The sequence below is a fragment of the Lepidochelys olivacea genome (assembly GCF_965140295.1).
Source record: "Lepidochelys olivacea isolate rLepOli2 genome assembly, chromosome: 1".
Taxonomy (NCBI): domain Eukaryota; kingdom Metazoa; phylum Chordata; order Testudines; family Cheloniidae; genus Lepidochelys; species Lepidochelys olivacea.
In genome coordinates this window covers 199,851,372-199,879,003 of record NC_140411.1, presented here as the reverse complement: position 1 = coordinate 199,879,003, position 27,632 = coordinate 199,851,372, and the positions used below count along the sequence as shown (strand labels likewise).

At 44.0% G+C, this 27,632-nt stretch overlaps 2 protein-coding genes across 3 annotated transcripts in view; one reads left to right on the top strand and one right to left on the bottom strand.

Moving 5' to 3' along the window:
* Positions 1–2,180, bottom strand: part of TOMM70 (translocase of outer mitochondrial membrane 70) — a 30,950-nt gene extending 28,770 nt beyond the window's left edge. The window contains exon 1 of the mRNA XM_084644880.1: positions 1,815–2,180. Within this exon, the coding sequence (XP_084501006.1) occupies positions 1,815–2,165 (351 nt within the window). The 5' untranslated portion in view covers positions 2,166–2,180. The remainder of the gene's footprint in view (positions 1–1,814) is intronic.
* A 12,631-nt stretch (positions 2,181–14,811) lies between these two features.
* The window catches only part of LNP1 (leukemia NUP98 fusion partner 1), a 29,819-nt gene continuing 16,998 nt past the window's right edge, over positions 14,812–27,632 (top strand). For both annotated transcript variants that reach the window (XM_084644893.1, XM_084644894.1), the window contains exons 1-2: positions 14,812–14,983; positions 24,403–24,648. In XM_084644893.1, the coding sequence (XP_084501019.1) occupies positions 14,834–14,983; positions 24,403–24,648 (396 nt within the window). In that variant the 5' untranslated portion in view covers positions 14,812–14,833. The remainder of the gene's footprint in view (positions 14,984–24,402; positions 24,649–27,632) is intronic.

Below are 27,632 nucleotides of genomic sequence, written 5' to 3'. Positions count from 1 at the left end.
GTGCAATTTAAAAAAAGATCACAACCAACCAACTCACTGATTTACTTGAAAATTCTGAAGTTTGGACATCCTACCCACTCATGCATATAGATTTAATCTCTGCTTTGAATGCAAATCTCAATAACTGACTATGGATCAGATATGCTGGCTTCATATTTAAAGAAAATAAGATTTTGCTCCTGATCCTGCGCTCATTTCTACTCTGTTCTACCCAGCACTTCAGAATAAGATGAGTCCCCAAACCAGAGTCAACAGCTATAATTTCCCTTTGCATCTTAGTCTCAGAAGCAATTTGGATGTACATATTTATGGAGCAATAATATATTTCCAGATCCAATTACTTGTAGATAATGCATACTGCATGATGAGATTCTCCAAATCACACTCATAGTCCTTCTCAAAACTGAGTTATCAGCACTGGGAAGCAGCCAAATTAGTGTTTCATAACAAGCCACTCAAAAGACCAAATAAGTAAAGGAAACATGAATAACTAAACAAGCAAAGGGGTCCTGAAAACTAAAAGCTGACCATTTAAGTTAATAAACTAAACATGAAAGCTAGCTGTACACTGATACTAGGTAACAGTGCCAAGTTAAGGCAGGATGATGCAGACTAGTTATGCCCGTCTCAGAACCACTCAACGCCCCCTTGCCCCAGGCAAGAACATAAAGACCGCCACACCAGACTGGACACAGTGGTCCAACCCTAAAATAAAGGGCCAAGTCTCTTCTCGCACCCGTGTAAACCCACTGCTTTCAGCGTGTTACTCCGCATTGACACCAGCGGGAAAAATGCTAAGTCCACACTACAAATTACTTCAGTATAAATTACATCACTCGGGGTTGTGAATAATCCACACCCCTGAGCAATGTGAGTTGTAACAACCTAAGCACCAGTGTGGACAGTGCTGCGTCAGTGAAAGAGCTTCTCCCACCGACAAAGCTACCGCCTCTCGAAGAGGCAGGAGTTACTGTGGCTACAGCTGTGACACTGTAGCACTTGTGGTGGAGATGCTCTAAGAGATGATGGGAGATGGTTTAATAACTCCTGCCTCTGCGATAGCTAAAATGCTGACTATACCAGCACTTAGGTCTTGTAACTTAGGTCTTGTCTACACTATGAGGGGAGATCGATCTAAGTTATGCAACTTCAGGTATGTGAATAATGTAGCTGAAGACGTCATACTTAGATCTACTTACGGCGGGGTCCACACTACACGATGTCAACTGGAAACTCTCTCCCGTCGACTCCCCCTCCACTTCAAGTGGAAAACAGGAGTTGCCGGGAGAGCGATTGGCAATCGGTTTAGTGGGTCTATCGACCGCAGATGTATCGGTGAGTGCAGACAAGGCCTCACATCACTCAGGCGTACGGATTATTCACATCCCTGAACCATGTAAATTATACCGAAGTAACCTCTGGTGAAGACAAGGTCTAAACCGATGGGAGAGCTCCCTACCCTGCGCTCAGTGTCTTTACCAGACGCTACTGCAGAGCAAAGTCGCTTCCTCACCCCAGCCCGGGGGGGGCAGACGTCAGGCTGGTGCCGACAGACAGGCGGACTCGCCCATTCGCCCCCTCAGGCCACGCGCTTTGCTCTGCCAAAAAAACACGACCGTAAAAACCGGTCCCAGGAGCGAGGCCAACTCCCAGGGCGGCTCCTCACCCCGCCCGGGCTGCTCGGCGGAGAGCGGGCCTGGGCGCCGCGGAACCCGCGGGGGGGGGAACCGGGACTGCGACTCCGGCCAGGCCCCGCTGACCCGAGACACGCCCCCGCCCCCTGCAGCCGGGGCCCCGCGCCCCGCCCCCCTCACCATCTCCTCGTGCCCGGGCCCGTCGGGCTGGCTGCTGCCCCCGGGGGCGGCGGGGCCCGGGCTGGCTCTTCCCTCCGGCGTCTTCCTCTCGCTCGGGCCCTTCCCGCGCGCCGGGCGCCGCCGCCGCCCCCACAGGTAGAGGGCGCCGGCCCCGAGCAGCAGCGGCGCCCCCAGCGCCAGCGCCACCTGCCAGCGCGGCAGCCCCGAGCCGCCGCCGCCGCCGCCGCCTCCCCCCGCTGCTGCAGCGGCCTCCACGGGCTTCGAGGCGGCCATGATCCCCGCTCCGCTCGCAGCGCCAGCCGGGGGGGGATGGAGGGAGCAGAGCGAAGGGTCACCGGAAACCCGCGGCATGCCGGGACAGGGTCAGGGGGAAGCACTTCCATGCGCCGCGCGGCCGGGCTCGCCCGCAGACAAGGAGCGGCGGCGCCACCTGCCGGCGGAGAGGGGTAAGCGCAGTGCCCGCCCCCTCCCCTGGGCTCAGACACGGAAGCGGCGGCGCCACCTGCCGGCGGAGAGGGGTAAGTGCAGTGGTTCCCTCTTAGGATCTCAGCGGGGAGAGCAGGGAGCCCGCAGGCTCCTGCTAGCATGAGTGCATCCTACAGGGGAAGTCGGATCCTCCCATCCCAGTTAATGCACCAAGGCAGGGTGAGAACACAAGCTGCTGGGCGTGGATGCTAACACAGTGTGGCTAGCTCCAACCGTCCAAAAATTAGAGTCTGGCCCCCAAACTCAGGAGGTTTTCTTAAAAACAGTGAGTGCTGGGTCCTGTTTATTTGCCTTCTGTCTTTTGAGCCTTTAGGGTTCACGTTTCTCTGTGCAGCCCTGAGCGCTAGAAGCTGACTGGATTGTTGTTGTTGTTTTTCAATGAAAGCAGAGGTTCTTCTGAAATCACATGACTCCAGGACCTGGGACTTTCAGGCAAATCCCAAATATCACAAGATGTGTGATAAAATCACAAGAATTGCCAACCTTGTGCAGTGAGACTTCAGTTGTATTGGGATAGATCCTGAAAGGTGCTGAGCGATTCCCACGCCTATTGAAGTCAAAGGGGCCATTTTTCACATACTTAATTTTAACTCATATGGGGTCAATGGGGCTCTTTAATGATAAAAGTTAAGCATATGAGGTAACCCCAAATATCAAAACAAATCATGATTCAGTTATCAAAATTCATAGGATTGTCTTAAATAACAATAAATTGTGCTGGTGGGGGGATATTATTTGCCTTCTAACTTCTGAGCCTTTACGATACACTCTGATCCCATTTTCAAACTATTCTCTACAACCGTAGAGGATGGAAACTCACTTTTTCCTTAAATAAAAGCTGTGTTGCTCCTGTATTTATATAACGTTATATAACTCAGAGGTTCAGCCCTAATTCATGTCACTGGTGTGAGGTCCATCAGGGACCAGACACCATTGAAGGATCAGAGGTCTGAGAGTCTACTCTGCCATGCCCTCTCCCCAACCCCAATTACAACCAGCCCTGCCGCACCTCTCCTTCTTCTTACGGCTGGACCATGGCTGGCATAGGAGACAGTTCTGGCATCTCCACCAGCTTTACACTAGCAGAGAGTTCCCTAGCTCATGAGGGAATTCTCCACTGGCCTTACCAGGCATTTTATGGCAACTTTGCACTGCTTACCTAGCACAAAGATGTTTTAGCAAACTGGAGAAGCTGGCCCTCCAATCTGTGCTCAGAGAAATCACATACAAAAATTGTTCCGAGCTTTTCAGCATCCTCTTCCCCAACTAGTTCCTATCTCCAAACAACAGAAAGAGAAGGAAAATTAATCACTGCAGCTATTTTTTTTGCCTGGCACCTTCTGTGACATACTGTACCCCCTGTACCCACCTATTCAACACTGTTATATGATTATGATATGTTTTGTACAGAGTATGCCTTGTGAGGTATCATTTGGAAAGTTATAATCTGTTGCACATTACTATCCTGTTGAAATGCATATATCCTCATTATATATGAAGTTATGAGATTTTGCTATATGTTGGTTACTGAAATAGGTTGAGAATCTGGGAAATGCCCACAGATTAGCTCCTCAGAGATAACAGAAGAGTGACCAACATGCAGCCAGGTGTTAAGCGACCATCACCAGCTATTCTCAAGTAGCAGAGTTGTAAACAAAGACAGTTGCTTGAGTATGTACACTATCGGGGCAGCCTAATCCCATGACACAGCATAGATTTTTCTAGCACCGGGAGAAAAGTATAAATGAGGGACAGTGATATCGCTTTCTCCTCCCCATCTCTATACCTGGAAGCAAGATTGTTTGGAAGATAAAGAGACGTCTCCTTGAACTGGGGGAAAGGGATGGACCTAACTAGAAAGCTGTCTAGTTAATATGAACTGTGAACTGAAAACTGCCTGCAACATCCAGTAAGGTGAGAAAAACTGTTTGATTGAAATCTTGCTTAGCCTGATAAAGTTTAGGATTTAGAATGCATGTTTATTTTTTATGTCTTATGTAACCAAGTCTGACCTTTATGCCTACCACTTCTAATCACTTAAACTCTATCTTTCTTTAGTTAATAAACTTATTTTGATGTTTAGTCTAAACTAGTGAGTTTGTTTTAAGTGCTTGAGGGATCTGCCCAGATTACAGAGGCTGGGGCATGCCCAGTACCCTTTGAAGAAGTGGCAAGCTAATAAATGGGCTTACATTGATCTGGGGTGTAAGGCTGGGGTTGTGGGAATTTGCTGGTGTCTCCCTATATACAGTTCATGAGTGGCTTGGGAGAGCCTTTATGCAACTTTGCTGGGTATGCCTGTGCACACCGATGACTGAGTGAACAGAGCCTGGAGGGGTTTGCAGTTCACTGCCATAGCAGTGTAAGAGACAGTCTGGGCAGGAGAGTTAAAGCTGACACAGGGGTTCTACAGTCTGGATTGCACTCCAGGGTATGTCACACCTTCCCCTGAGAAAGGTGCTATTGGGGCTGCCATTGACGTAAAAGGAGCACTCACCTGAAAAGAAAAGTTTGTTGCTGATGCTGTTGATTCTGCATGTTCGATGAAAGAACTCAATGGAGGGAGAAAAGGGGGTTTGATTGTTACTGCTTCTTTCTTGTCTAAAGCATTCAATGGAGGAAGAAAAACCTTTGTGGTCGAGGAGGAGGAGAAAAAGGAGGAAGAAGCTTCCTTGTCTGGAGCTCTTAATGGAGGGAGGGGAGCAGATGCCATAGACGATGATGATGCTGGTGATTGCTTGCTTGACACTCTCAGAGGTGGGAGAGGACCATTGGTCATGGATGATGATGGTACTTCCCTGCTTGGAGGTCTGACTGGAAAAAGTAGAAAGTTTGCCGTTGCTGCCTCCACTTGCTTACATGGAGCACTCACCTAAGGGTAAATAGAAAAGTTCGCTGTGTTATTATTTTTTGCTCAGCTGTACTAAGCATTTTGCACCCTGCAGGTAACTTGTTGGCTTTCTTTATAGGTGGGAGAGAAATGAGCTATTTGAAGAACTTTGATCATTATTCCAAACAAAAGTGCCAACGATTACAAAGATCAAAGTATCAAGTATCAGAGGGGTAGCCGTGTTAGTCTGGATCTGTAAAAGCTTATAGACTAACAGTCGTATTGGAGCATAAGCTTTTCTGGGTGAATACCCACTTCTTCAGATGCATGTAGTGGAAATTTCCAGAAGCAGGTATAAATATGCAAGCAAGAATCAGGCTAGGGATAACGAGGTTAGTTCAATCAGGGAAGATGAGGCCCTCTTCTAGCAGTTGAGGTGTGAACACCGAGGGAGGAGAAACTGCTTTTGTAGTTGGCTAGCCATTCACAGTCTTTGTTTAATCCTGAGCGGATGGTGTCAAATTTGCAAATGAACTGAAGCTCAGCAGTTTCTCTTTGAAGTCTGGTCCTGAAGTTTTTTTGCTGCAGGATGGCTACCTTTAAATCTGCTATTGTGTGTCCAAAAAAATCAAAGTATATTAAGGTTGCAAAGTGAAACACCTGAAAGTCAGGTGACACTAAAATGAAGGTTGCACATGCAACCGTTATTCTGCCCCTTTGTGCTGATGTGTTATGACACTTATTGACATGATCACCATGACAGGGTATTTATTACTCCTCTCTGTTTTTTCCCTGACCAGATTGCATTAACCACTGTTTCTTTTCTTCTCCATTCTTTTCTTTCCTACCAAAACATTGGTCAACATACTCCTGCTTTGTCTTTCCCTTAGTGATTCTGTAGACAAGAAAACTGACTGGACTCTCACTGAAAAGGAGTCAGTTCCCCTTTAGAAGCTGGCACTAAACACCTTGAACCAAGTATGCACTGGCATATAGCCATAAAACAATATTAGTTGCCAACTCATGGTGCGGTTGAGCAGCACAGAATTCGCCCCTTACCTCCCCGCTCCCCAGTACATGCAGAGAGATCCCTGTGGTAGGCAGAGAAGGATTTAGACTGATTTCTCCCTTCTCATAATGAGAAAAGCAGATGCCTGAGACTGAGATGCCAAGGGTTGGCTGTGCTTAAGAGAGAGATTTACAGACCCAAAGAGTGAGACTTTCCAGGTGGTGTGTTAGGTCATTGCTTAAGACAGGGGCTCTCATCTTTGGTCCTTGGCGACATCCAATAGTCCGGGTTTGTAATTCAACCAGCACTTAATACTTTGTTTTAAAATGTACACAGCTTAATATTGCATATGAAACACTTAAATGTCCTGGTTCATATTAGTCTAGAGCACGTGGGAAGTCTATATGCAATGCAAACCAGTGGATTTTAATAAAAACAATTATTCGCTGGTTGGAGCAAAAACCTGGAGGATTGGAGATCTGTGAGGACCAGAACTAATAACTCCTGGTTTAGGCACAAAGTCAGTGGACAGAACAAGAGATATATTAAAAAATAAACTGTTTTTATATAAACTTAACAAAAAAGAAAACATTATTTTGCATATCACCTTGTCTTAGTATCTTTACAGTACAAATATTATTTGGTTTATATATTATTGCTCATATTATATTTACAGGAAACTAAAATAATCAGATTCCAAAATAAATTAATTAAAATAAAACACAACCAATTAATTAATTGAATTGAATTAATTTGAAGCTAAAAACCATAGAAAAAGGACTCAGATTCCATATTTCTTTTAATATCTAATTTGGTGTCACATTTTATTCATGTGCTTTGTTATATTGTATGTGGCTCCCTTTGTTATTTTTATAACTTCTTTTGGTAGCTCAAACTTGAAACGTGGCTCAGGATTTGCCAGCTTTACTTAGATAATAGAGGACAGTGTCCAGTCTAGTCCAAGATTTGGTCTAAATGGTGTCTTATTCTTTTGAACAAGACTGAACCCATTCCCCACTCCCGCATTTGAGTGGGGTAAAATTAAAATGTCTAGCAACCCTGGACAGTAATGGGAAATTGAGAAGACCACTAGTGCTTTTGACATTTCTAAGATATGCCCATACAGTGTCCATCCTGCATTGCACAGTAGCGTTATCTGGGTCAGTCTGTAGTGTTGCCTCATCCCAGACACCAGCGGTCTCCAACCTTTTTACACACAAGATCACTTTTTTAATTTAAGATGAACCCAGGATCTACCATGCCCCTTCCCTGAGGCCCCGCCCACTACATTCCCCCCTCCCTCCATCGCTCGCTTTCCCCCACCCTCACTCACTTTCACCAGGCAAGGGCACGGAGTTGGGGTGGGGGAGGGGGTGCAGGCTCTTGGCTGGGGCCGAGAGGTTCAGAGTGTGGAAAGGGGCTCCGAGCTGAGCCTGGGGCAGGGGTGTGGGGTCTGGGAGTGAGTTTGGGTGCAGGAGGGGGCTCTGGGCTGGGGCAGGGGATTGAAGTGCGGGAGGGGGTGAGGGGTGTGGGCTCTGGGAGGGAGTTTGGGTGCAGGAGGGGGTGTGAGGTGTTGGCTCCAGCCGGGAGGCGTTTACCACAGGGAGCTCCTGGTCAGCTGTGCAGTGGGGATATGGCAGGCTCCCTGCCTGCCCTGGCCCCGCCCCACTCCCGGAAGTGTCTGGCATGTCTCTGCGGCCCCTGGGAGGGCAGAGGCAGCCACACACGCTGCTACTGCCCCCGCTCCCCAGCACCGACTCTGTAGCTCCCATTGGCTGGGAACTGCAGCCAATGGGAGCTGATGGGACGGTGTTTGTGGGTGCAGGCAGCGCGCGGAGACCTTCCCCCAGGGCCGCTAACACGGAGACCTCCCCCGGGGACCACAAGCGCAGCCCCCGCATTGGCCACAGTTCCCGGCGAATGGGAGTTTCAGAGTCGGCGCTGAGGGGGGCGGGGGCAGCAGCAGGGCATGCAGCTGTCTCCCCCCCTTTCCCCTGGGGCCGCAGAGACGTGCCAACCGCTTCCAGGAGTGGCATGGGGCCAGGGCAGGCAGGGAGTCTGCCATAGCCCCACTGCACCACCGGACTTTTAGCACCAGAAATCGCGATCAACTGGCAGAGGCTCCAGGATCAACCAGTCGATCGCGATCTACCAGTTGCTGACCACTGCCATTCACGCTGAGGGATTTCTGCAGCAACTGGTAATCAACAAACTCCTGTTACAACTTCTCTATCTCAGGTGGAGAGAGACTGAACATGAGCTGCTTTCTGCCAACAAAGTGTTCAACATATTTAGAAGTGCAGTTTTCCTTCATATCAAAGTTCAGAAATGCTTCCATCTTTAACATTTCATCATTCAAAGATAGTTTCTCCCGTGCATACTTGGCACGGGCGTAGAATGCTCTGGCTGCACAAAAATAATTTCTGTTTTGCAATTCGGGGCGCCATTTCAGATTTTGGCATGGGGGCACAACTTTAACCATGATTTGTGGGCCTACTTAGACACTTAAACTATTTTTTTTGGCAGATAACTTAGCAATTAGCTGACAGGAGCACTGTATCTAATTTGTATATACAAGAAAGAAAATTAAATAAATATTAGACCCACTCAGCTCTAATACTAACGTGTTCTGACATCTTGTGGTAAGTCACTTAAGGGACACTAGTTAGTTTTAAAATTTTAATGTATATTCTTACTTTGTTACTAATTCTGCAGAGAGAGAGACCCTGTCAGGACTCCTGGATTCTATCCCAGCTCTGGGAGGGGAGTGGGGTCTAGTGGGGCACAGCGCGGGGGAAGATATATCCCGGTTCTATATAAGAACATCAGAATGGCCATACTGGGTAAAACCAGTGGTGCATCTAGCCCAGTATCCTTTCTTCCAACAGTGGCCAATACCAGGTGCTTCACAGGGAATGGACAGAACAGGGCAATCATCAAGTGATTCATCCCCTGTCACACACTCCCAGCTTCTGGCAAACAGAGGCTAGCGACATGCAGAACATGGTGTTGGATCCTTGCTCACCCTAGCTAACAGTCATTGATGGACCTATCCTCCATGCACATATCTAGTTCTTATTGGAATCCTGTTATAGTTTTGGCTTTGACAACATCCCCTGGCAAAGAGTCGCACAGGTTGACTGTGAAGAAATGCTTTCTTTTGTTTGTTTTAAATCTGCTGCCTATTAATTTCATTGGGTGACCCCTAGCTCTTGTGTTATGTGAAGGAGTACAAAACACTTCCTTATTTACTTTCTCCACACCAGTCAAGATTTTATAGACCTCAACCATATCCCCCCGTAGTCGTCTCTTTTCCAAAGTCCCAGTCTTTTTAATCTCTCCTCATACGGAAGCTGTTCCATACCCTTAATCATTTCTGTTTCCCTTCTCTGTACCTTTTCCAATTCCAATATGTCTTTTTTGAACAGGGGCGACCAGATCTGCACATAGTATTCAAGATGTGGGCGTACCATGGATTTATATAGAGGCAATATGATATTTTCTTATTATCTAACCCTTTCCTAATGATTCCCAACAGTCTGTTAGCTTTTTTGACTGCCGCAAAAAACAGATGTTTTCGGAGAACTATCCACACTTATTCCAAGATCTCTTTCTTGATGTGTAACAGCTAATTTAGACCCCCATCATTTTATATGTATATTTGGGATTATGTTTTGCCATGTGCATTATTTTGTATTTATCAGCATTGAATTTCATCTGCCATTTTTTGGCCAGTCACGCAGTTTTGTGAGATACCTTGTAGCTCTTCACAGTCTGCTTTGGACTTAACTATCCTGAGTAATTTTGTATCATCTGCAAATTTTGCAACCTCACTGTTTACCAGATCATTTATGAATATGTTGGACAGCGTTGGGCCCAGTACAGACCCTTGGGGGACACCACTATTTACCTCTCTCCATTCTCATTATTTATTCCTACCCTTTGTTTCCTATCTTTTAACTGGAGTGCCTGGCAATGCTTTCAGGATCATCTAAGGATCCTTAACTTAATTTAGTGACAAGCCTTTTGTTATCTTAATCACCTGGCTGTTTATAACAAACTCCCAAAGGCAGAAGCTGGGAGCAGCACAGAACTCATCACATATCACACTCAAGCTGTGTTGCAGTTAAGAGTGCTGTCTGGGGCTAGACTGTGCGCTGTGAGCGGATCTCAGGTACGAAACTTGGGGGGAAGGGGGGGCTAGAGCCTCCCCTGCCCCCCAATGGCGCCCCTGTTTGCAAGAGGACTACTATCTTCCAACTTCTGTTTTGTGACCAAACCTACAAACAGACATGTGTCTCAAAGGGGATTGTCAGAATTAGCAAAGTCTGCATCTGTAAACAAGACAGCATTTTTGATCACTTGTGCCTGAATAAACTTTTCAAGAAGTTTTCTCACAAAAGTAGAAAGCACCCCATCTACCATGTATATATAAGGATCTTCCCTCTGCAGAAACCTGTTAGTGGTGCTAAACACTGGGAGGATGGTAGGACCCTGGTAAAAGAACAAATAAACCTCTGTCATAGATCCCTGAAAGCAGGGGCGGCAGGTTTGTATGATTTTTGGTGGTGCCCAGAATGGGTCCAAGTCCCGCTCCCCCACACACACCTGCCTATGGCTCTGGGAGGGAGTTTGGGTGCTGGAGAGGGTTTGGGGTGCAGGCTCTGGGTGGAAGTTTGCGTGCGGGAGGGGTGCTGACTCTGGGAGGGAGTTTGGGTGCTGGGTACGGGCTCTGGGCTGGGACAGGGGGTTGGGTGTCAGAGGGGATGTGGGAGGGGGTTTGGGGTGCTGGGTGTGGGAGGGGGTTTGGGTTTTCAACATCACAGACGTGACAGAACTCCTCCAAGAATGACTGTCATTTTGTTCTTTTGTCAAAGTAATGGTAGCAATCAATACATACATCTTTAACATCAAATTCTGACACTTTAGAAAACTGTGTAGCACCAGCACAGCGGTATTGTGGATGAGGTGGCATGGACATCCCATGAAATACACACATGCATTCTTATTTCGAAGCAGTGTCTTAACTGAATTATTCGTACCCATGTTTACACTGGCATTGTCCAAGAAAATCCAACACCGTTATCCCATGGTATCTCATGTGATGTCATTCTCCCATCAATTTTGGAAAAGATTTATTTTGCAGTGGCTGTATGAATGCCAGTAGTGAGGCATAAGTCAAGTAACTGTGTTGTCACAAGATGTTTCTGGATATCAAAAATCCTCACTGTCAGTGGATTCATTTTTTCTAAGTTTTTGTCATATTAGAGCCATCAACAAAAAGAGAAAAGGCTTCAGTCTTTATTTGTCTCACAAGAAACTCTTGGAAATAGGCAGTAATGGCACCATTCAACATACATGTTGACTTGGTTCTTACAGATGCATAATACTGGGCAATCTGGCTGTCAGAAAAGATATCTTTAAACAGGGGGCTCAGGTTGTCTGCGGTTGCAAAAGGAATAGTGTGCTGTGCAAGCAGAGTTGTAACTTTCATTTTTCATTTTTGCATGTGTCACCTAGGGAAAAAACATTTATATTTTGTACATAAAAAAGGTGTAATCTATAAAAAATTGAATATTTTATCAAAGTTAATATCAAAATGGGAAATTAATAGACAAAATACATGCAAACAGTATAACCAAATGTTCACAAGCATATATGTTAATGATATGATACACAAAGTGAGTGGATTTTTTATGTGATATAAGGATTGCAAATTTGTGTCTGGGTAACTTTGTCTGTGTAACGTATGGTATTTTAATAATCCTGTTGCCATGGATAAAGGCATCAGCTCAATAAATTAATGAATATTTAACCCTCATCAGGACACATGGAAAACCAAAAATCTTGGATCCAATAAAAATTAATTCATAAAAACAATCAAAATTTTCTGAAAGAACATTGCAAACAGAGTTTCTGACAAAGTACTAGGAATAAATTACTGTACTACCAAAAAACCCCAAGTCAGCAAGCAAATTATTTCTGGGGAACTCAAGTGCCCCGAAGAGAATTATTAGTATTATTACTATTATTAACAACAACAATAATAATTGATAATAACAACAAATCATAATTATTAAACATATTTGACTTACTTTATCAATGAGGCAATTCGCCACAGGTACAAAAAGAATTTGTAGTTGTGAACACACTGCTCTGCTATTTACAGGTATTTCATTTTCCAGATGACGAGTTACATCTTTTTCTCCTTGATGGCCACAGGACAGCTCTGGGGTGACCCAGCGCACAGTTAAAAAGAGAAGTCTTGCCTGCTACTGGGACAGTGAAGGGCCATGAATTTGTCCAGTGTGGTTTAAATTTTGAACTGTATTTTGCAGAACCTGAAAACTTTTGTTCAAGTGCTGCTTGTTTTTTGGGTGAACTCATATTTTTTTGACCGTCAAGTATTCACACACATGAGCCTGCCACCGCCCTGGATAGCCTCCTGTCCTGTATAGAACAAGGGCCAGCAGTCTCCATGGCTATCACAGTACACAAGCTTGGAAAGCGGCTTTCCAAGCACGAAACCCTGTGCCTGAGGCCCCGGCTGTACTGTTGTCTCTTTCAGTGCCTGAGTAAAAATATTTTAAATCTTTATATATTTACTCAGAATGAGTGAGATAAGCTTAGGGAAGTATGTGAGATTGAGACAGCATGTTAATGAATGAGACTTGACATGTCTCCTGAGAGATCTAAGTATGCAAATAAATACGCTGATGGTATATAGTTCTTAGTGTGAGTTATTCAAACTCAAAAGTCCAATTCAGGAGGTTTGAGGTAGTTTGATATTTTTTTCCCAGTAACCCATAGGCCCCATCAATACTAGGCCAAAAGGCACCGCAGCCAACTCTTGGTTGCCATCACTCACACTTGTGATGCCTTTGGAAGGCTTTGCATCCATACAATGAACCAGTGTAGTCTATAACCCACATGTAGATGGAAAGGCACAGATGTTGCAAATACATTCATTCCTCTGGTCCTTCAAATTCTATCTCAAAATACAGCACCTTGCCTTTCTATCTAAGGCCCCCCATCACCAAAGTATCTGAGCACCTCTTTAATTTATTTATCCTCACAACACTCCCGTGAGGTAGGGAAGTGCAGTTATCCCCCTTATACAGACAGGGAAATGAGACACAGACAGGAGTAACTTGCCCAAGGTCACCCAAGATGTCTGTGGTGGAACAGTGAATCAAATCCAGGTCTCCCAAGTCCTAGACTAATGCCCTAAGCAGTGGACCATGTAACCACTCTGACTCAGAGTCCCACAGCAGTCTCTGCCCCTAGTTTCCCACTGGACAATTCCACAGGGAGTCTCTAGGGCCTGATTCTCCATTGTCCTGCATCTTGTGCAGCCCTTTATACCAGTGCAAAGGGAATATAAAATGCTACCAAATCAGAATGGCAGCTTGTGTTTTAAACCCACCTTGTGCTCAGTTTGAACTGCTGTAAATGACTACACAAGGCCCAGGGCAACACAGAATCAGGCCCACAGGGCCCAGCAATTGTTCTGCCCCATCTGGGGAGGCAGCTTTGGCCTTCAAACAGCTCTGTCACCGCAGAGATCCTTTTACTAGCACTTGCAATTCCTTTGTCAGACTTCATTCCTATACACGCCTCTAGCACAAGGGCATCCCATGGCAGATTTGTCTACAGCTAACATGTGCGCCAGCAACTGGTACTCAGTACAGTATTTGAAGACAGCATGCTACACTCCCAGGTAGAGCGAGACTGTGGTTTTGGGCCGATCTCTCTGTAGAAGCTGAAACTCACCCCAGAGCAGAAGGACCACACATGGTCCTTGCACCATTTGAGCCCTTGAGTAGTAGCCATTTAGAATGGATGGATGCAGTGCTATTGTTTGTGCTCTGTAGGCTCAGTCCCCGCTTGCCAGGAGCGCAGTGAACACGGGGACTGTGCTTGGCCCAGGGCTCAAGTGGGCAGGTTAATGCTCTTTGCACCCTTGCCCTTCATTTCTTTGTGCACTGGAGCAGTGCTAAGCCCATTCTAGCCCTGATTGTGGGAGATGAATTGACCTTGGTGAAAGGTGAGTGATCTGGCCTTAGACTCTAAGATTCTGTGAACCAATGTCACTTCATGTTGTCTGACATTGCTCCCCCACAATAGATCATAAAAAAGATTTATCGGAAGAGCCCTGCTTCCTGCCAGGCAGGGAATATTTTTTAATACCAGCTGGAAGAACACAGCCAAAAGTTATTTCATAAAGTCAGTTAAGCCTCAATAAACAGCTGTGCCAGTTTCTGACCACTGTCAATATATCCATTCTCCTTCTCCAAATTACAAGCCTGTTTCAAATCAGAGCGTGCACCTTCCAGGCATGTTTTTGTGGGCAACTCTCCATTGTTATTGACAGTTGATGCACTCAGCAGCAATGAATATGAATTAGCACACACATTTTCCTTGCCACTCTCCAGGCTGTGTGACATTGGGCATCTCTGTAATGGAAAGATTAAAAGAAACCTCGTTTAAAATAGATTACTAAGGATTGGCTTATATATAAGCAGTGCCTAGGGCTGGATTGTTTTTTTTGTTAATTTGGCAGGGAGTGTTTGAAACTACAGCCCCTTTGCCTCTTTTTGACAGATCATTGTGGGACTATCTGCTTTGCAGTCTGCTCTAACGTACATCTGTCCTGTCTGGTTGGGCGCTCCCCCCAGTTTGGAGTGTCTGTACATGGAATATGAAGAGGATGATGACATTTCCTTTGCAAAATGGATGAGCAGTTTCTGGGGTCACAGCTTGATTGATGAGAATGAGAAAGAGGGTAGAGGCTACAGGAAACGACAGACGCGAGCCTTTAGTGAAAGGAGAGCCTCCCTTCCAGTAAGAAGTGTGTGTGTGTGTGTTGTGGGGAGGGCAGAGATAAGTGCCTCATCAAGGGTATGATCTTGAGATACTGTGGTGATGAGTGTGCTACACATTACTGAGTAAATGTAATTCCTGTTGGCTACATTGGGAGGTGTGGGTGCTCAGCATCTCTCAGCATCAGGCTCCTGGTACCTTTATAACGAAAGAAAGAAAGTTAGGTCCGTGCCAGAAAAACAATTAAGGTATTTCAACTGGATGAGCAAAATGTTTTCACTCCTTAAAAGTTTAAGCCATAGGGGAAGTTAGGAGGTATATATGGGCTGTGCTCACAGCATAAGGGAATGGATGTGCTTTAATTATTTATTGAATGAGGATGAGTTCTGTGAAAGAGGATGAAGGGAAAGTGAGGGGGTTTAGGGTTATTTCCTGATGGGTTTGGTCCTGGAAGATAGGATTAGGTTATCTCAGGTTTCAGAGGGGTAGCCGTGTTAGTCTGTATCAGCAAAAACAACGAGGAATCCTTGTGGCACCTTAGAGGCTAACAAATTTATTTGGGCATAAGCTTTTGTGGGCTAAAACCCACTTCATCAGATGCATGGAGTGAAAAATACAGTAGGCAGGTATATATATTACAGCACATGAAAAGATGGGAGATGCCTTACCAAGTGCGGGGTCAGTGCTAACGAGGCCAATTCAATCAGGGTGGATTGTCGCCCATTCCCAACAGTTGACAAGAAGGTGTGAGTATCAACAGAGGGAAAATTACTTTTTGTAGTGACCCAGCCACCCCAGTCTTTATTCAGGCCTAATTTGATGGTGTCAAGTTTGCAAATTAATTCCAGTTTTGCAGTTTCTTGTTGAAGTCTCTAAGGTGCCACAAGGACTCCTCGTTGTTTTTAGATTATCTCAGATTCTGCTCAAGCTTCGGTGGGTGAGCTATTGTATAGATCCTTTGTTGTTTAAGATTTATTTTTAATGTAACTTTTTACATAGAAATAAAATGACTAATTGTTCGAAAATGCATGACAGGAATGCAGCCAAGGATTAAGCCCATGTGGAAGGAGTATTCCAGAAAGATTTCTGTCCAGGACCCCCTACTTCACTGCTTTTGCTTAGCCATCTCACGTTCTTCTTCTTGTAGGGAACAAACCTGCTCTCCTTTTTTGGGCAAAACTCCCACTGACTTCAATGGAAGACTTTCCTGAGTAAGGAGTGTAAAATTGCACTTACAAAAAAAAAGACAGTAATCTCCTAAAACGCTGCAGTATGGCTAGTGTGGGCTGACGCACCTTTTTATAAGGGTGAGCCAGCACAGAAATCTGTAGTATAATTATGTAAAATATGTTATCAATTTAAGACCCTGATCCTGCAAAGCCTTAAGCACCTGAGTAACTTTGCACACATGAGCAGTCCCACTGACTTCAAAGAGACTACTCTAATATGTAAAGTGATGTAGGTGCCTATATCTTTGTAGGATCAGGGTCTAATTCTGTAACTATTCTGAATCAGACAAATCTGACCCTCTTATCCTTGGCACCACCTGTCTGCGTGTATAACTTCTCCTTGAGGTCAGACTAGATGATCATAATGGTACCTTCTGGTCTTAAAATATATGAATCATTTAAATGAAAGATGCTAAAATATAATAAAGCTTACTATTGTATTGTGGAGATCCAGCTATTTTTGCAAGCAATTTTCTGCATTTACCCCTTATGGAGACTATATTACCTTGCTGAATTTCATCCACCCAAGCTGAATCCTTGGTTCCTTTTCTCTGACGTATATTATGCTGTGGGGGTTTTCATTGTTAGAATAGGTTTTCTTTTTTAAAAACACTCTACTTTGGTACTTTAGTCAAGTTCAGGAGACAGGTTAAAGCTGCAACACAGATTTACCAGTTTTGAACTGTCCAGTCAAGTTCATTCTTGGGCAAGATCCTGGGATGGAGCTATGCTGAGAGAATTCTCCACCTTAGGGTATGACCCGGAATGTATTTATATAACCATAGGTTTAACACAACCTTTCCTAGTACATTAAAAATTTGTCAATTTTGCTGCCTGTGGGTTTTGTCTCTCTCAGAACAGTATACATAGGAGTCACACATCATACTTAAAGTTAAACATGTGCTTAAGTACTTTGCTGAATAGAGATGGTTTCCTGAATCAGAGGTGCCTGGAGTATTTTCTAGATCCCTGTGCTTTTGCAGTAAAGAGAGAGAGGACTGGGATTTTTCCCAGAGGCCACAATAACCAATCAATGAGAATTGTGCTGTTAACTTCAATGGGACTTGGAGTTGCCACTTCTAGTAGTGTCCTTGGATAAATTAATCTCAATTCAGTGGAGTTAGGATACATTTCACCTGTTTTGTTTCTCAGTATCAGAACAATATATATTATTTGAGAATAGAAATTTCTGACCTAGAAACCTGACCAATTTGCAGTGAACAGGATTGAAAAATGAAGCCTGTGATCTATTTCTAAAAATGATCCAAACAGTGGCACTTGTAGTTTCTTAGAATCTTCTCCTTTAGTCATTTCATGCATTCACTGTGTGCCATAATCTCCTATGGCAGACCTGCCATTGCATGCACATGGTCATTTATGCAATGGGCAATACAAGATATCTATGTCTAGCCATGTATGGACCAAGATTTGTAAAACAACTCCCACTGCTAACTGCTATAAGAAAATAAATAATAATTTTCACTTTTCATGTCAGGATCCTAGTATACTTCATAGACATTAATGAGATGAACCTCACAACATGTCTCTATGTATTATTATCATTCCCATTTTGCAGAGAGCAAGCTGAGTCATGGGATAAGAGGGAAGGTCCTCCCATGGATTGGTAACTGGTTAAAAGATAGGAAACAAAGGGTAGGAATAAATGGTCAGTTTTCAGAAAGGAGAGAGGTAAATAGTGGTGTCCCGCAGGGGTCTATACCGGGACCAGTCCTATTTAACATATTAATGAATGATCTGGAAAAGGGGGTAAACAGTGAGATGGCAAAGTTTGCAGATGATACAAAACTACTCAAGATAGTTAAGTCCCAGGCAGACTGCGAAGAGCCTCAAAAGGATCTCTCAAAACTGGGTGACTGGGCAACAAAATGGCAGATGAAATTCAGTGTTGATAAATGCAAAGTAATGCACATTGGAAAACATAATCCCAACTGTATATATAAAATGATGGGGTCTAAATTAGCTGCTACCTCTCAGGAAAGAGATCTTGGAGTCATTGTGGATAGTTTTATGAAAACATCCGTTCAATGTGCAGCGGCAGTCAAAAAAGCTAACAGAATGTTAGGCACTATTAAGAAAGGGATAGATAATAAGATAGAAAATACCACGGTATGCCCACATCTTGAATACTGCGTGCAGATGTGATCACCACATCTCAAAAAAGATATATTGGAATTGGAAAAGGTTCAGAAAAGGGCCACAAAAATTATTAGGGGTATGGAGCGGTTTCTGTATGAGGAGAGATTAATAAGACTGGGACTTTTCAGCTTGGAAAAGAGACAAATAAGGGGGGGATATGATAGAATTCTATAAAATCATGACTGGTGTGGAGAAAGTAAATAAGGAGGTGTTATTTATTCCTCATAGCACAAGAACTAGGGGTCACCAAATGAAATTAATAGGCAGCAGATTTGAAATAAACAAATGGAAGTATTTTTTCACACAACGCACAGTCAACCTGTGGAACTCCTTGTGAAGACCAAGACTATAGTAGAGTTCAAAAAAGATCTAGATAAGTTCATGGAGGATAGCTCTATCAATGGCTATTAGCCAGGATAGTCAGGGATTGTGTCCCTAGCCTCTGTTTGCCAGAAGCTGGGAATGGGCAACAGGGGATGGATCACTTGATAAGTACCTGTGCTGTTCATTTCCTCTGGGGCACCTGGCATTGGCCACTGTTGGAAGACAGAATACTGGGCTAGATGGACCTTGGGTCTGACCCAGTACGGCCATTCTTATGGGGCACATAGAGCTTAAGTGTTCAGTGTCACTCAGTGGGTCATTAGCAGATTTGGGAACAGAACTCAGGAATCCTGGCTCCCACGCCCTGCTCTAACTATTAGGCCTTACCACCTGACTAAAATCTATGCTGCCACTCCTTCCCAAAAAATCTTAGTTGGATACCATGGCATACGCTTGCCTGTACACATGAGTCAGTGCTACACATGAGAACTGCCATCAGAAATTCTAGAGATCTGTTTCAAATCCTTTGATTAACTCAGTGACCACTGCAAACTTTAAATACAGTGGGTTATGATGCCTTGCTGAAGGTCCTGAAATCAGCAGCTGTGATCTTTTTTTACACATTTTACCACCATTTATCATCCATCATTAAATATAATCCAGCTCAGGCCAAATTCCTTTTGCTGAAGCATTTTATGCATGTGTCACACATGCAAAGACAATTAATCTCCTCAGTGCCAGACACAAATGAGACATGTGCCCTGTTCTGGGCATTTGCAAATTTATCTCCTCAGGTTTTCTGAGTGGAAAACTGAGTTATGTGGAAGGCAGAAAAGGAAAGAGGGTTTATTTCTATATAAACATGTTCACTTTCCAGAAGACATTGCTACTCACAGAGATGAATCTGATAAGCAAGCAACATAAGTGCAAGGGTAGAAATCATAGAAATGTAGGGCTAGAAAGGACTTCAAGAGGTCATCTACTCCACCCCCCTGCACCAAGGCAAGACCAAGTAAATCTAGACCATCCCTGACCATACCCTATTCTTAAAATCCTCCAATGGTGAACAGTTTACAACCTCCCTTAGAAGCTTATTCCAGTACTTAACTATTATTATAACGACATTTTTTTCTAATATCTAACAAAAACTGCCTTGCTGCAGATTAAGCCACTTATTTTTTGTCCTATCTTTAGTGGACACAGAAAACAATTGATCATGGTCTTCTTTATAACAGCCCTTAACATATTTGAAGATGTTATCAGGTGGGTCTTCTTTTCTCAAGACTAACCATGCCCAGTTTTTTTAACATTTCCTTACAGGTCAGGTTTGCTGGGTTGCTGCTGTTGAAATTACTGACACTTTATCTATGGCAGATGGTTCTCAGCCTGCAGGCTGTGGGCCGCTTGCACCCCAATCAGCACACAGTTGCGGCCCATGTGACATCATCAGGGCCGCACAGGTAGTATATATAGTGTGTGGACGTGACCCACATAGCACATGGAGAGCTGCATATGCGGCCCACAATGGAAAATAGGCTGAGAACCACTGATCTATGGAGAAGCAAAACCAAGTCAGACTGAAGGTTTGCCTATCACCACCCTATTAAAGAAGACAAACCTGATTCTAGGCTCAAACCATTTTCAGGCACAGAATGCTTGGTTATGAGGTTCTTCAAGGGAAAGAAAGGAATGGACAGATAGTTCTAGATTCTGAATGTCTGATGTGCTGGGGCCTACATGCTCCAAATCTACTGTGATTCTTGAGTAGGCCTCAACAAACAATCAACAGTAACATTGGTACAGTGAAGAGCAACTCTGTCTATGGGAGCTGAGGGAGCTTAGTGCCTCAGAGCATGAATAGTTTTCTTCAACAAAAATCTGTGGCTTATAAAAGGAAAAACATTTTATATTCTGGGCTATCCAGTCAGCATAAATCGTGCTTGTGATGACTGGTGTTCACTGGAGGCATCACCTAGTGGATAGGCAGTCAGACCTTTAGTTGCCACGTCTCTACTCTTTCCCCCAGACCACCTCCATGCCTGGTGTCAGTCTGTCTTCTCTTTGTTTGGGGTGGAGTTGACCCTGGAGTCACAACAATATGATTATATAGATTGGTATTTAATATGGCCCTGACTCAGTGATCTGCACCAAGGCCTACTCAGTGATCTTTAGTGCGGCCTATTCAATGATCTGCTCTGAGGCAGATACACATTTCTGAGGAAGACCTGTTCCTTAGCTGGAGCAATTGTCATGTCTAATATGTGCTTTTCAGTCTGTCTCTTGCTTTAGACCTTATTCTATAATTCCACATTGTGAATACAAATTTTAAAAATGTGTTAATCAAAAAATAGAATATTTTCAAATACTATACAGAAAGAATGATAGAATATAATCCTGGATCTCAAAAGTCCTCCTGTTTTTGCCCAAATCTCCCAAGAATAGTAATTGATGCACGCATTGACCCAGGAAATAGACTCAAAAGCTATAGTTTTGTTTAGCTTAACATAGTATGTTTACTTTCCCCCCAAACTTAATTGATTGCTTTGATGTACTTTTAAACCATAATACAATATGACTTAACAATAAATACAGCCATATCGACCTGTTTGAAACAGCTATGCTTCAAAGTAAAAATAGTTTGACCAGAATCATTACAGCTTTTCTCAAAAGTGATTGTACTGGTGCTTACTGAAGGAAGTTATGTTTGGAAATGAGAACTGAGAGGATACAGTACAAGATGAATAGCCCTGAGAGCAAGGTGGTTCCATCTGTAGTAAAAATGTGGGGAAAAGGTAAAGATTTGCAGAATTCTACTGCAGAAGTGGGATGTACAAGTTAACAATTAGCAGGCCAGTAAGTCACAAGAAACATCTATATAACAAGATTCCAAGAATGTCACTCTATGTGTCGGTCTGAAACCTGTTACATCTATCAAGTCAGTGTGAAATGACTGAAGCAGCTACAAGCATGGATGAGAGCTCTTTTTGTTCACAATATCACCAGGTTCAATCATCACCAGGTTTCATGGTCTGTTAGCATCAAATTTTCAAGTTTTCAGCCATTTTGATTTAACAAATTACGCCCTTGTGGTGTACAGCTACAGTGAGGCATGAATCTATGACATGCCAAGAGTCTTAGACCATTGTAATATTAGAGGTAACTCAACCAATCACCACCCTTCCTCTACAGTTAATTTGCATGCAACAGTTTCATTGGGTGTATAAGGGAGACTGCACAGATGGTGGATTACATGGTCCAAAAGCCCACCTGTGTGTCCAACTGCCACGCGCACAATCCAACACAAATTTCCCTACACAAGCTTAAGCCAGACACAAATCAATGCAATCACCCACACAACACAACCAGCGTACACAATAAACCCAAACACACATAGCGCCTCACTGCAGCACATACCCCTCATTTGCCACGTGCACAAATTTACACATCTTTCTCTGCACAACAACACAATCAGCACACACAATAACCCCAAACATCACTCTGAAGCCTAAAATGTGTTTTGGGTTAGTGTGAAGCTATGGAAAGAACTACGCATGGTTGAGAATATCACCATGTTCAATCGTCACTGGGATTCACAGTCTGTTACTGTCCAATTTTTAAGTTCTCAACCCTTTTGAGTTTGACACACTGACTTTACTAATTACACATGGGCTTCAGCTTGGGATTTTAATTACTGCCAGTGTGTGTAAATCGAAACAACCAATTAAAAAGTTAAAATCCATGTATACGGGACTGTCATATCTTGATGAAAAATGCATAGCTCTGTCTTGCTTCAAATATGGCAGTATCTGGGCCTGCACAAATGTAAATGTCAGTGAGATTATTTAATTATTTATTTATTTTAAGTCCCTTGGAGTCTGAGTGAAATCCACCCATTCCCTGCATTGTTAAAAATCCACTGAAACTGGTTCATGCCACGCTGGTACACCGATTTCTGCAGGCAACCAGTTATTGCTCCCAAGAACAGCCATAATGTGCGAGGTGCTTTCTGTAGTAAGGTCCGTTATTTGTCTAGGATACAGGCGGTTGTAGTTTGGCTTTTCACTGACTCTTCCTGTGTTCAGATAGACCACACCAACATTTGTGGGTTTTATGGATATTTTCTGGGTCTCATGTTTGGGACCATTTTTGTATTGTATGTCAGTATGGATGCTCCCAGTAGGTTTAGCTTTGCGCTACTATTGCTAATAAGAGAGACCGGAAGATCTTTGCAAATAACAGTACCATTATTAGTGCATCAGACCCAGAATGCACAATTCATAAATTCAGTGGGTGTAAGAAATCAGAGAGGTGAGGCTCATAGGTTCTATCATGACTCCAAGAGCTAGAGTCATATTTCGGAGAGGAGAAGGAGGTAAATCACTGGAGTAGGATTAGCCAGAGGCAGCAGATATCAGATTAGGGCCTAATTTTAAGAGGCACAGAACACCAGATGTAGTCAATGGGAGCTGCAGGTGCTCAGCGTATAAGAAAATCAGGCTCCCAATGCCTGTGTGTATATGGGGAATAGGGGAGAGTGAGCTCCACAGTGGCCGTTGCTAGACCATTGCTCTGCAACTGCTTACGAGCACACAGAGGAGTGGGAAAATCAGGTTATGGCCAAGGCCTCAGCCATGCCTGCTCTGGAGCAGAAAGTGCTTCCAGCCTGACTGTGTACCCTCCTGGCTGGGTGCTGCGTGGGATCACTGTGTGGAAAAGGAAGACTATGCATTAAGCCTGTGGATAATGCACAAGCCCCATTCAGAAAATAGACCTCATATTTAATGCTCTTTCTCATCTTTTCTTAGAATATATTTCTAGACTGTGAGACAGATCCTCAGCTAGCATAAATAAGTGCAGCTTCCTTGAAGTCAATGGAGCTACTCTGATTTACAGCAGCCAAGGATCTGGCTCCAACTTCAGAAAGACACTGTTGACGATTTTGAAGGCTACATAATACTTAGTACTTAGATGTCACTTCAATCTCCTTTACAAACATTGAATTAATCTTCACAACATCCTTGTGAGGCAGGTCAGTAAATGTTATCTTCTTTGGACAGCTGAGGAAACTGAGCTACAGAGAGTCCAAATTTTTCAAACTTGGGTGTCTAAACGTAAGGCACCTAAACTAAGGCTACATCTATGCTATGAGCTAGCAGTTTGACTCCCAGTTCACATAGACATACTCGCACAAGCTCTCATCAAGCCGGCAAACTAAAAATACTAGTGTAGCCTCAGTAACACAGGTTCAGGCAGGTTTGTGCACAAGGCGGCCAGCCCATGCTACCCTCGTTGCCCATGCTACCATGGCTATGTTATTGTTTTTAGTGTGCTAACTCAATGGGAGCTAGCACGAGTATGTCTACACAAGCTGGGAATCACTCCCTGAGCTCACAGATAGATGTAGCCACAGTGCCCTGATTTTTAGAGGTGCTGAGCAGCCCCAATTGCAGCTGGAGTCAATGGAAGCAGAGAGTGCTCAGCACCTCTATTAATTAGGATATTTATTTGAATACCTAAGTTTAGGTGTTCACAATTGAAAAATTGGAATAAAGGGCAAATTCTGCTCCAGTCTCTGTGGAGGGTCCCTTGGCAGGGTGGTTCACGGCACAGGGCAGTCGGGCTACAAGAGGCTGTACAGCGTCCTTCATTCGTTCTGTAGCAGAGTTTGATGTACATAAAGGCCGCTCTGCTTTTATATGTAGTACTGAACATTGACGTCTTCTATTGCAGGCCAAGCTTTCGTCCATCCATATGACAAGACTTCATGCATCTACCAAAACCCCATCTTCAAGCCACTTGAGGGGCTGCAAGGAATTTCAAGAGGGCCAAGATGTTAAATGCCATTGTCACATGAAGGCATGCAAAATATCCTCACCAGATGGCTCAGGTTCAACAAGTAGATCAGACTCGATCCAGGAATTTTCAGAATCCTTTGAGAAGCAACTGCATTTCAAAATCAAGCGCTCAGTTTCTTTGGTAGGTAACCACCGTTACAGGGTGCTTAGTCCACATAAGAAACAATGAGCCAAATTCATCCCATTGACTTCAATGGGGATATACCAAAGATGCATTTGGATTAGTCTCTGAAATAAGGCAGTTTGTACTGTAGCACAAATAGGATTTTAGTTTGATAATATATTATTAGCTTGAACACCTTTAATGTAGTGCAGTTCTCTATAGCAGTTGCTGGTGGGATTCCAAAATAAGGCAACTAGCTGGCCTGGACTGACCATGGCAGTAAGATGTTTTAAATGGATTCTCCAGCTGTGGGAATGAAGTGTTACAATATTAAAATGTTCCTGCTTTTTACAGCTGGCCAGGTAGCTGCTCACCTTAGGTGTGAAACTCTGCCCTCTTTCCCATTGCTACTGACCTGTTTAACCATATGGAGTGTTGCTCATAACACTCTCAACCTGAAGCACAGGCATTTTATTATATTTTCTGCTTTTCTTGTCTTGATGACACAACTAGTTTCTGACTTTGCTGTCTTATAGTTCCGTTTCCCAGGATTTAACACATATTCTCCTGCTTTAACTATTCATAAACATGGAGAGAGAATAATACATTTTAGCATTTTTTATTTTTAAGGCCTTTCATTAGAGGAACACAGTCAACTGGGAGAATAACATGAGGGGGAAAGGAGAGCTGGTTGTATTTTAAAGAATCCTTATTGAGGTTACAGGAACAAACCATCCCGATGTGTAGAAAGAATAGTAAATATGGCAGGCACAGGGCAGTCAAGCTTAACAGTGAAATCCTTGCTGACCTTAAACACAAAAAATAAGCTTACAAGAAGTGGAGGATTGGACAAATGACCAGGGAGGAGTATAAAAATATTGCACAGGCATGCAGGAGTGAAATCAGGAAGGCCAAATCACACTTGGAGTTGCAGCTAGCAAGGGCTGTTATGAGTAACAAGAAGGGTTTCTTCAGGTATGTTAGCAACAAAAAGAAAATCAAGGAAAGTGGGGGCCCCTTACTGAATGAGGGAGGCAACCTAGTGACAGAGGATGTGGAAAAAGCTAATGTACTCAATGCTTTTTTTGCCTCTGTCTTCACAAAAAAGATCAGCTCCCAGACTGCTGCACGGGGCAGCACAGCATGGGGAGGAGGTGACCAGCCCACTGTGGAGAAAGAAGTGGTTCGGGACTATTTAGAAAAGCTGGACGAGCACAAGTCCATGGGGCCAGATGCACTGCATCTGAGAGTGCTAAAGGAGTTGGCGGATGTGATTGCAGAGCCATTGGCCATTATCTTTGAAAACTCATGGTGATCGGGGGAGGTCCCGGACGACTGGAAAAAGGCTAATGTAGTGCCCATCTTTAAAAAAGGGAAGAAGGAGAATCCGGGGAACTACAGGCCAGTCAGCTTCACCCCAGGCCCTAGAAAAATCATGGAGCAGGTCCTCAAGGAATCAATTCTGAAGCACTTAGAGGAGAGGAAAGTGATCAGGAACAGTCAGCATGGATTCACCAAGGGCAAATCATGCCTGACTAATCTAATTGCCTTCTATGATGAGATAACTGGTTCTGTGGATGAGGGGAAAGCAGTGGACATGTTATTCCTTGACTTTAGCAAAGCTTTTGATACGGTCTCCCACAGTATTCTTGCCAGCAAGTTAAAGAAGTATGGGCTAGATGAATGGACTATAAGGTGGATAGAAAACTGGCTAGATTGTCGGGCTCAATGGGTAGTGATCAATGGCTCCATGTCTAGTTGGCAGCCGGTATCAAGCAGAGTGCCCCAAGGGTCGGTCCTGGGGCCGGTTTTGTTCAATATCTTCATTAATGATCTGAAGGATGGCATGGACTGCACCCTGAGCAAGTTTGCAGATGACACTAAACTGGGAGGAGTGGTAGATACGCTGGAGGGCAGGGATAGGATACAGAGGGACCTAGACAAATTAGAGGCTTGGGCCAAAAGAAATCTGATGAGGTTCAACAAGGACAAGTGCAGAGTCCTGCACTTTGGACGGAAGAATCCCATGCACTGCTACAGACTAGGGACCGAATGGCTAGGCAGCAGTTCTCCAGAAAAAGACCTAGGGGTTACAGTGGACGAGAAGCTGGACATGAGTCAACAGTGTGCCCTTGTTGCCAAGAAGGCTAATGGCATTTTGGGCTGTATAAGTAGGGGCATTGCCAGCAGATCGAGGGACGTGATCGTTCCCCTCTATTCGACATTGGTGAGGCCTCATTTGGAGTACTGTGTCCAGTTTTGGGCCCCACACTACAAGAAGGATGTGGAAAAATTGGAAAGCGTCCAGCAGAGGGTAACAAAAATGATTAGGGGGCTGGAACACATGACTTATGAGGAGAGGCTGAGGGAACTTGGATTATTTAGTCTGCAGAAGAGAAGAATGAAGGGGGATTTGATAGCTGCTTTCAACTACCTGAAAGGGGGTTCCAAAGAGGATGGATCTAGACTGTTCTCAGTGATAGCAGATGACAGAACAAGGAGTAATGGTCTCAAGTTGCAGTGGGGAGGTTTAGGTTGGATATTAGGAAAAACTTTTTCACTAGAAGGGTGGTGAAGCACTGGAATGCGTTACCTAGGGAGGTGGTTGAATCTCCTTCCTTTGAGGTTTTTAAGGTCAGGCTTGACAAAGCCCTGGCTGGGATGATTTAGTTGGGGATTGGTCCTGCTTTGAGCAGGGGGTTGGACTACATGACCTCCTGAGGTCCCTTCCAACCCTGATATTCTATGATTCTATGAACTTGAATCACACTGCCTGAAAAGGTTTTACTTATTGTTGCAAGTGAAACTTAAGATTACTAGAACTGAATAAACAGAAGGGAAAATATTTCTCTCTTATTTTCCAATTTGTTTACTTTGCATTTAACAATACTTTGTGTATAGTCATTTTCAGCTGTCTGTGTGAGTCTTTCATACAGCAGTATGGGAGAGAAAATCTTCTTTACAAGGAGATGTGATTGTAAAACCACAAAAAATTGGTAGAT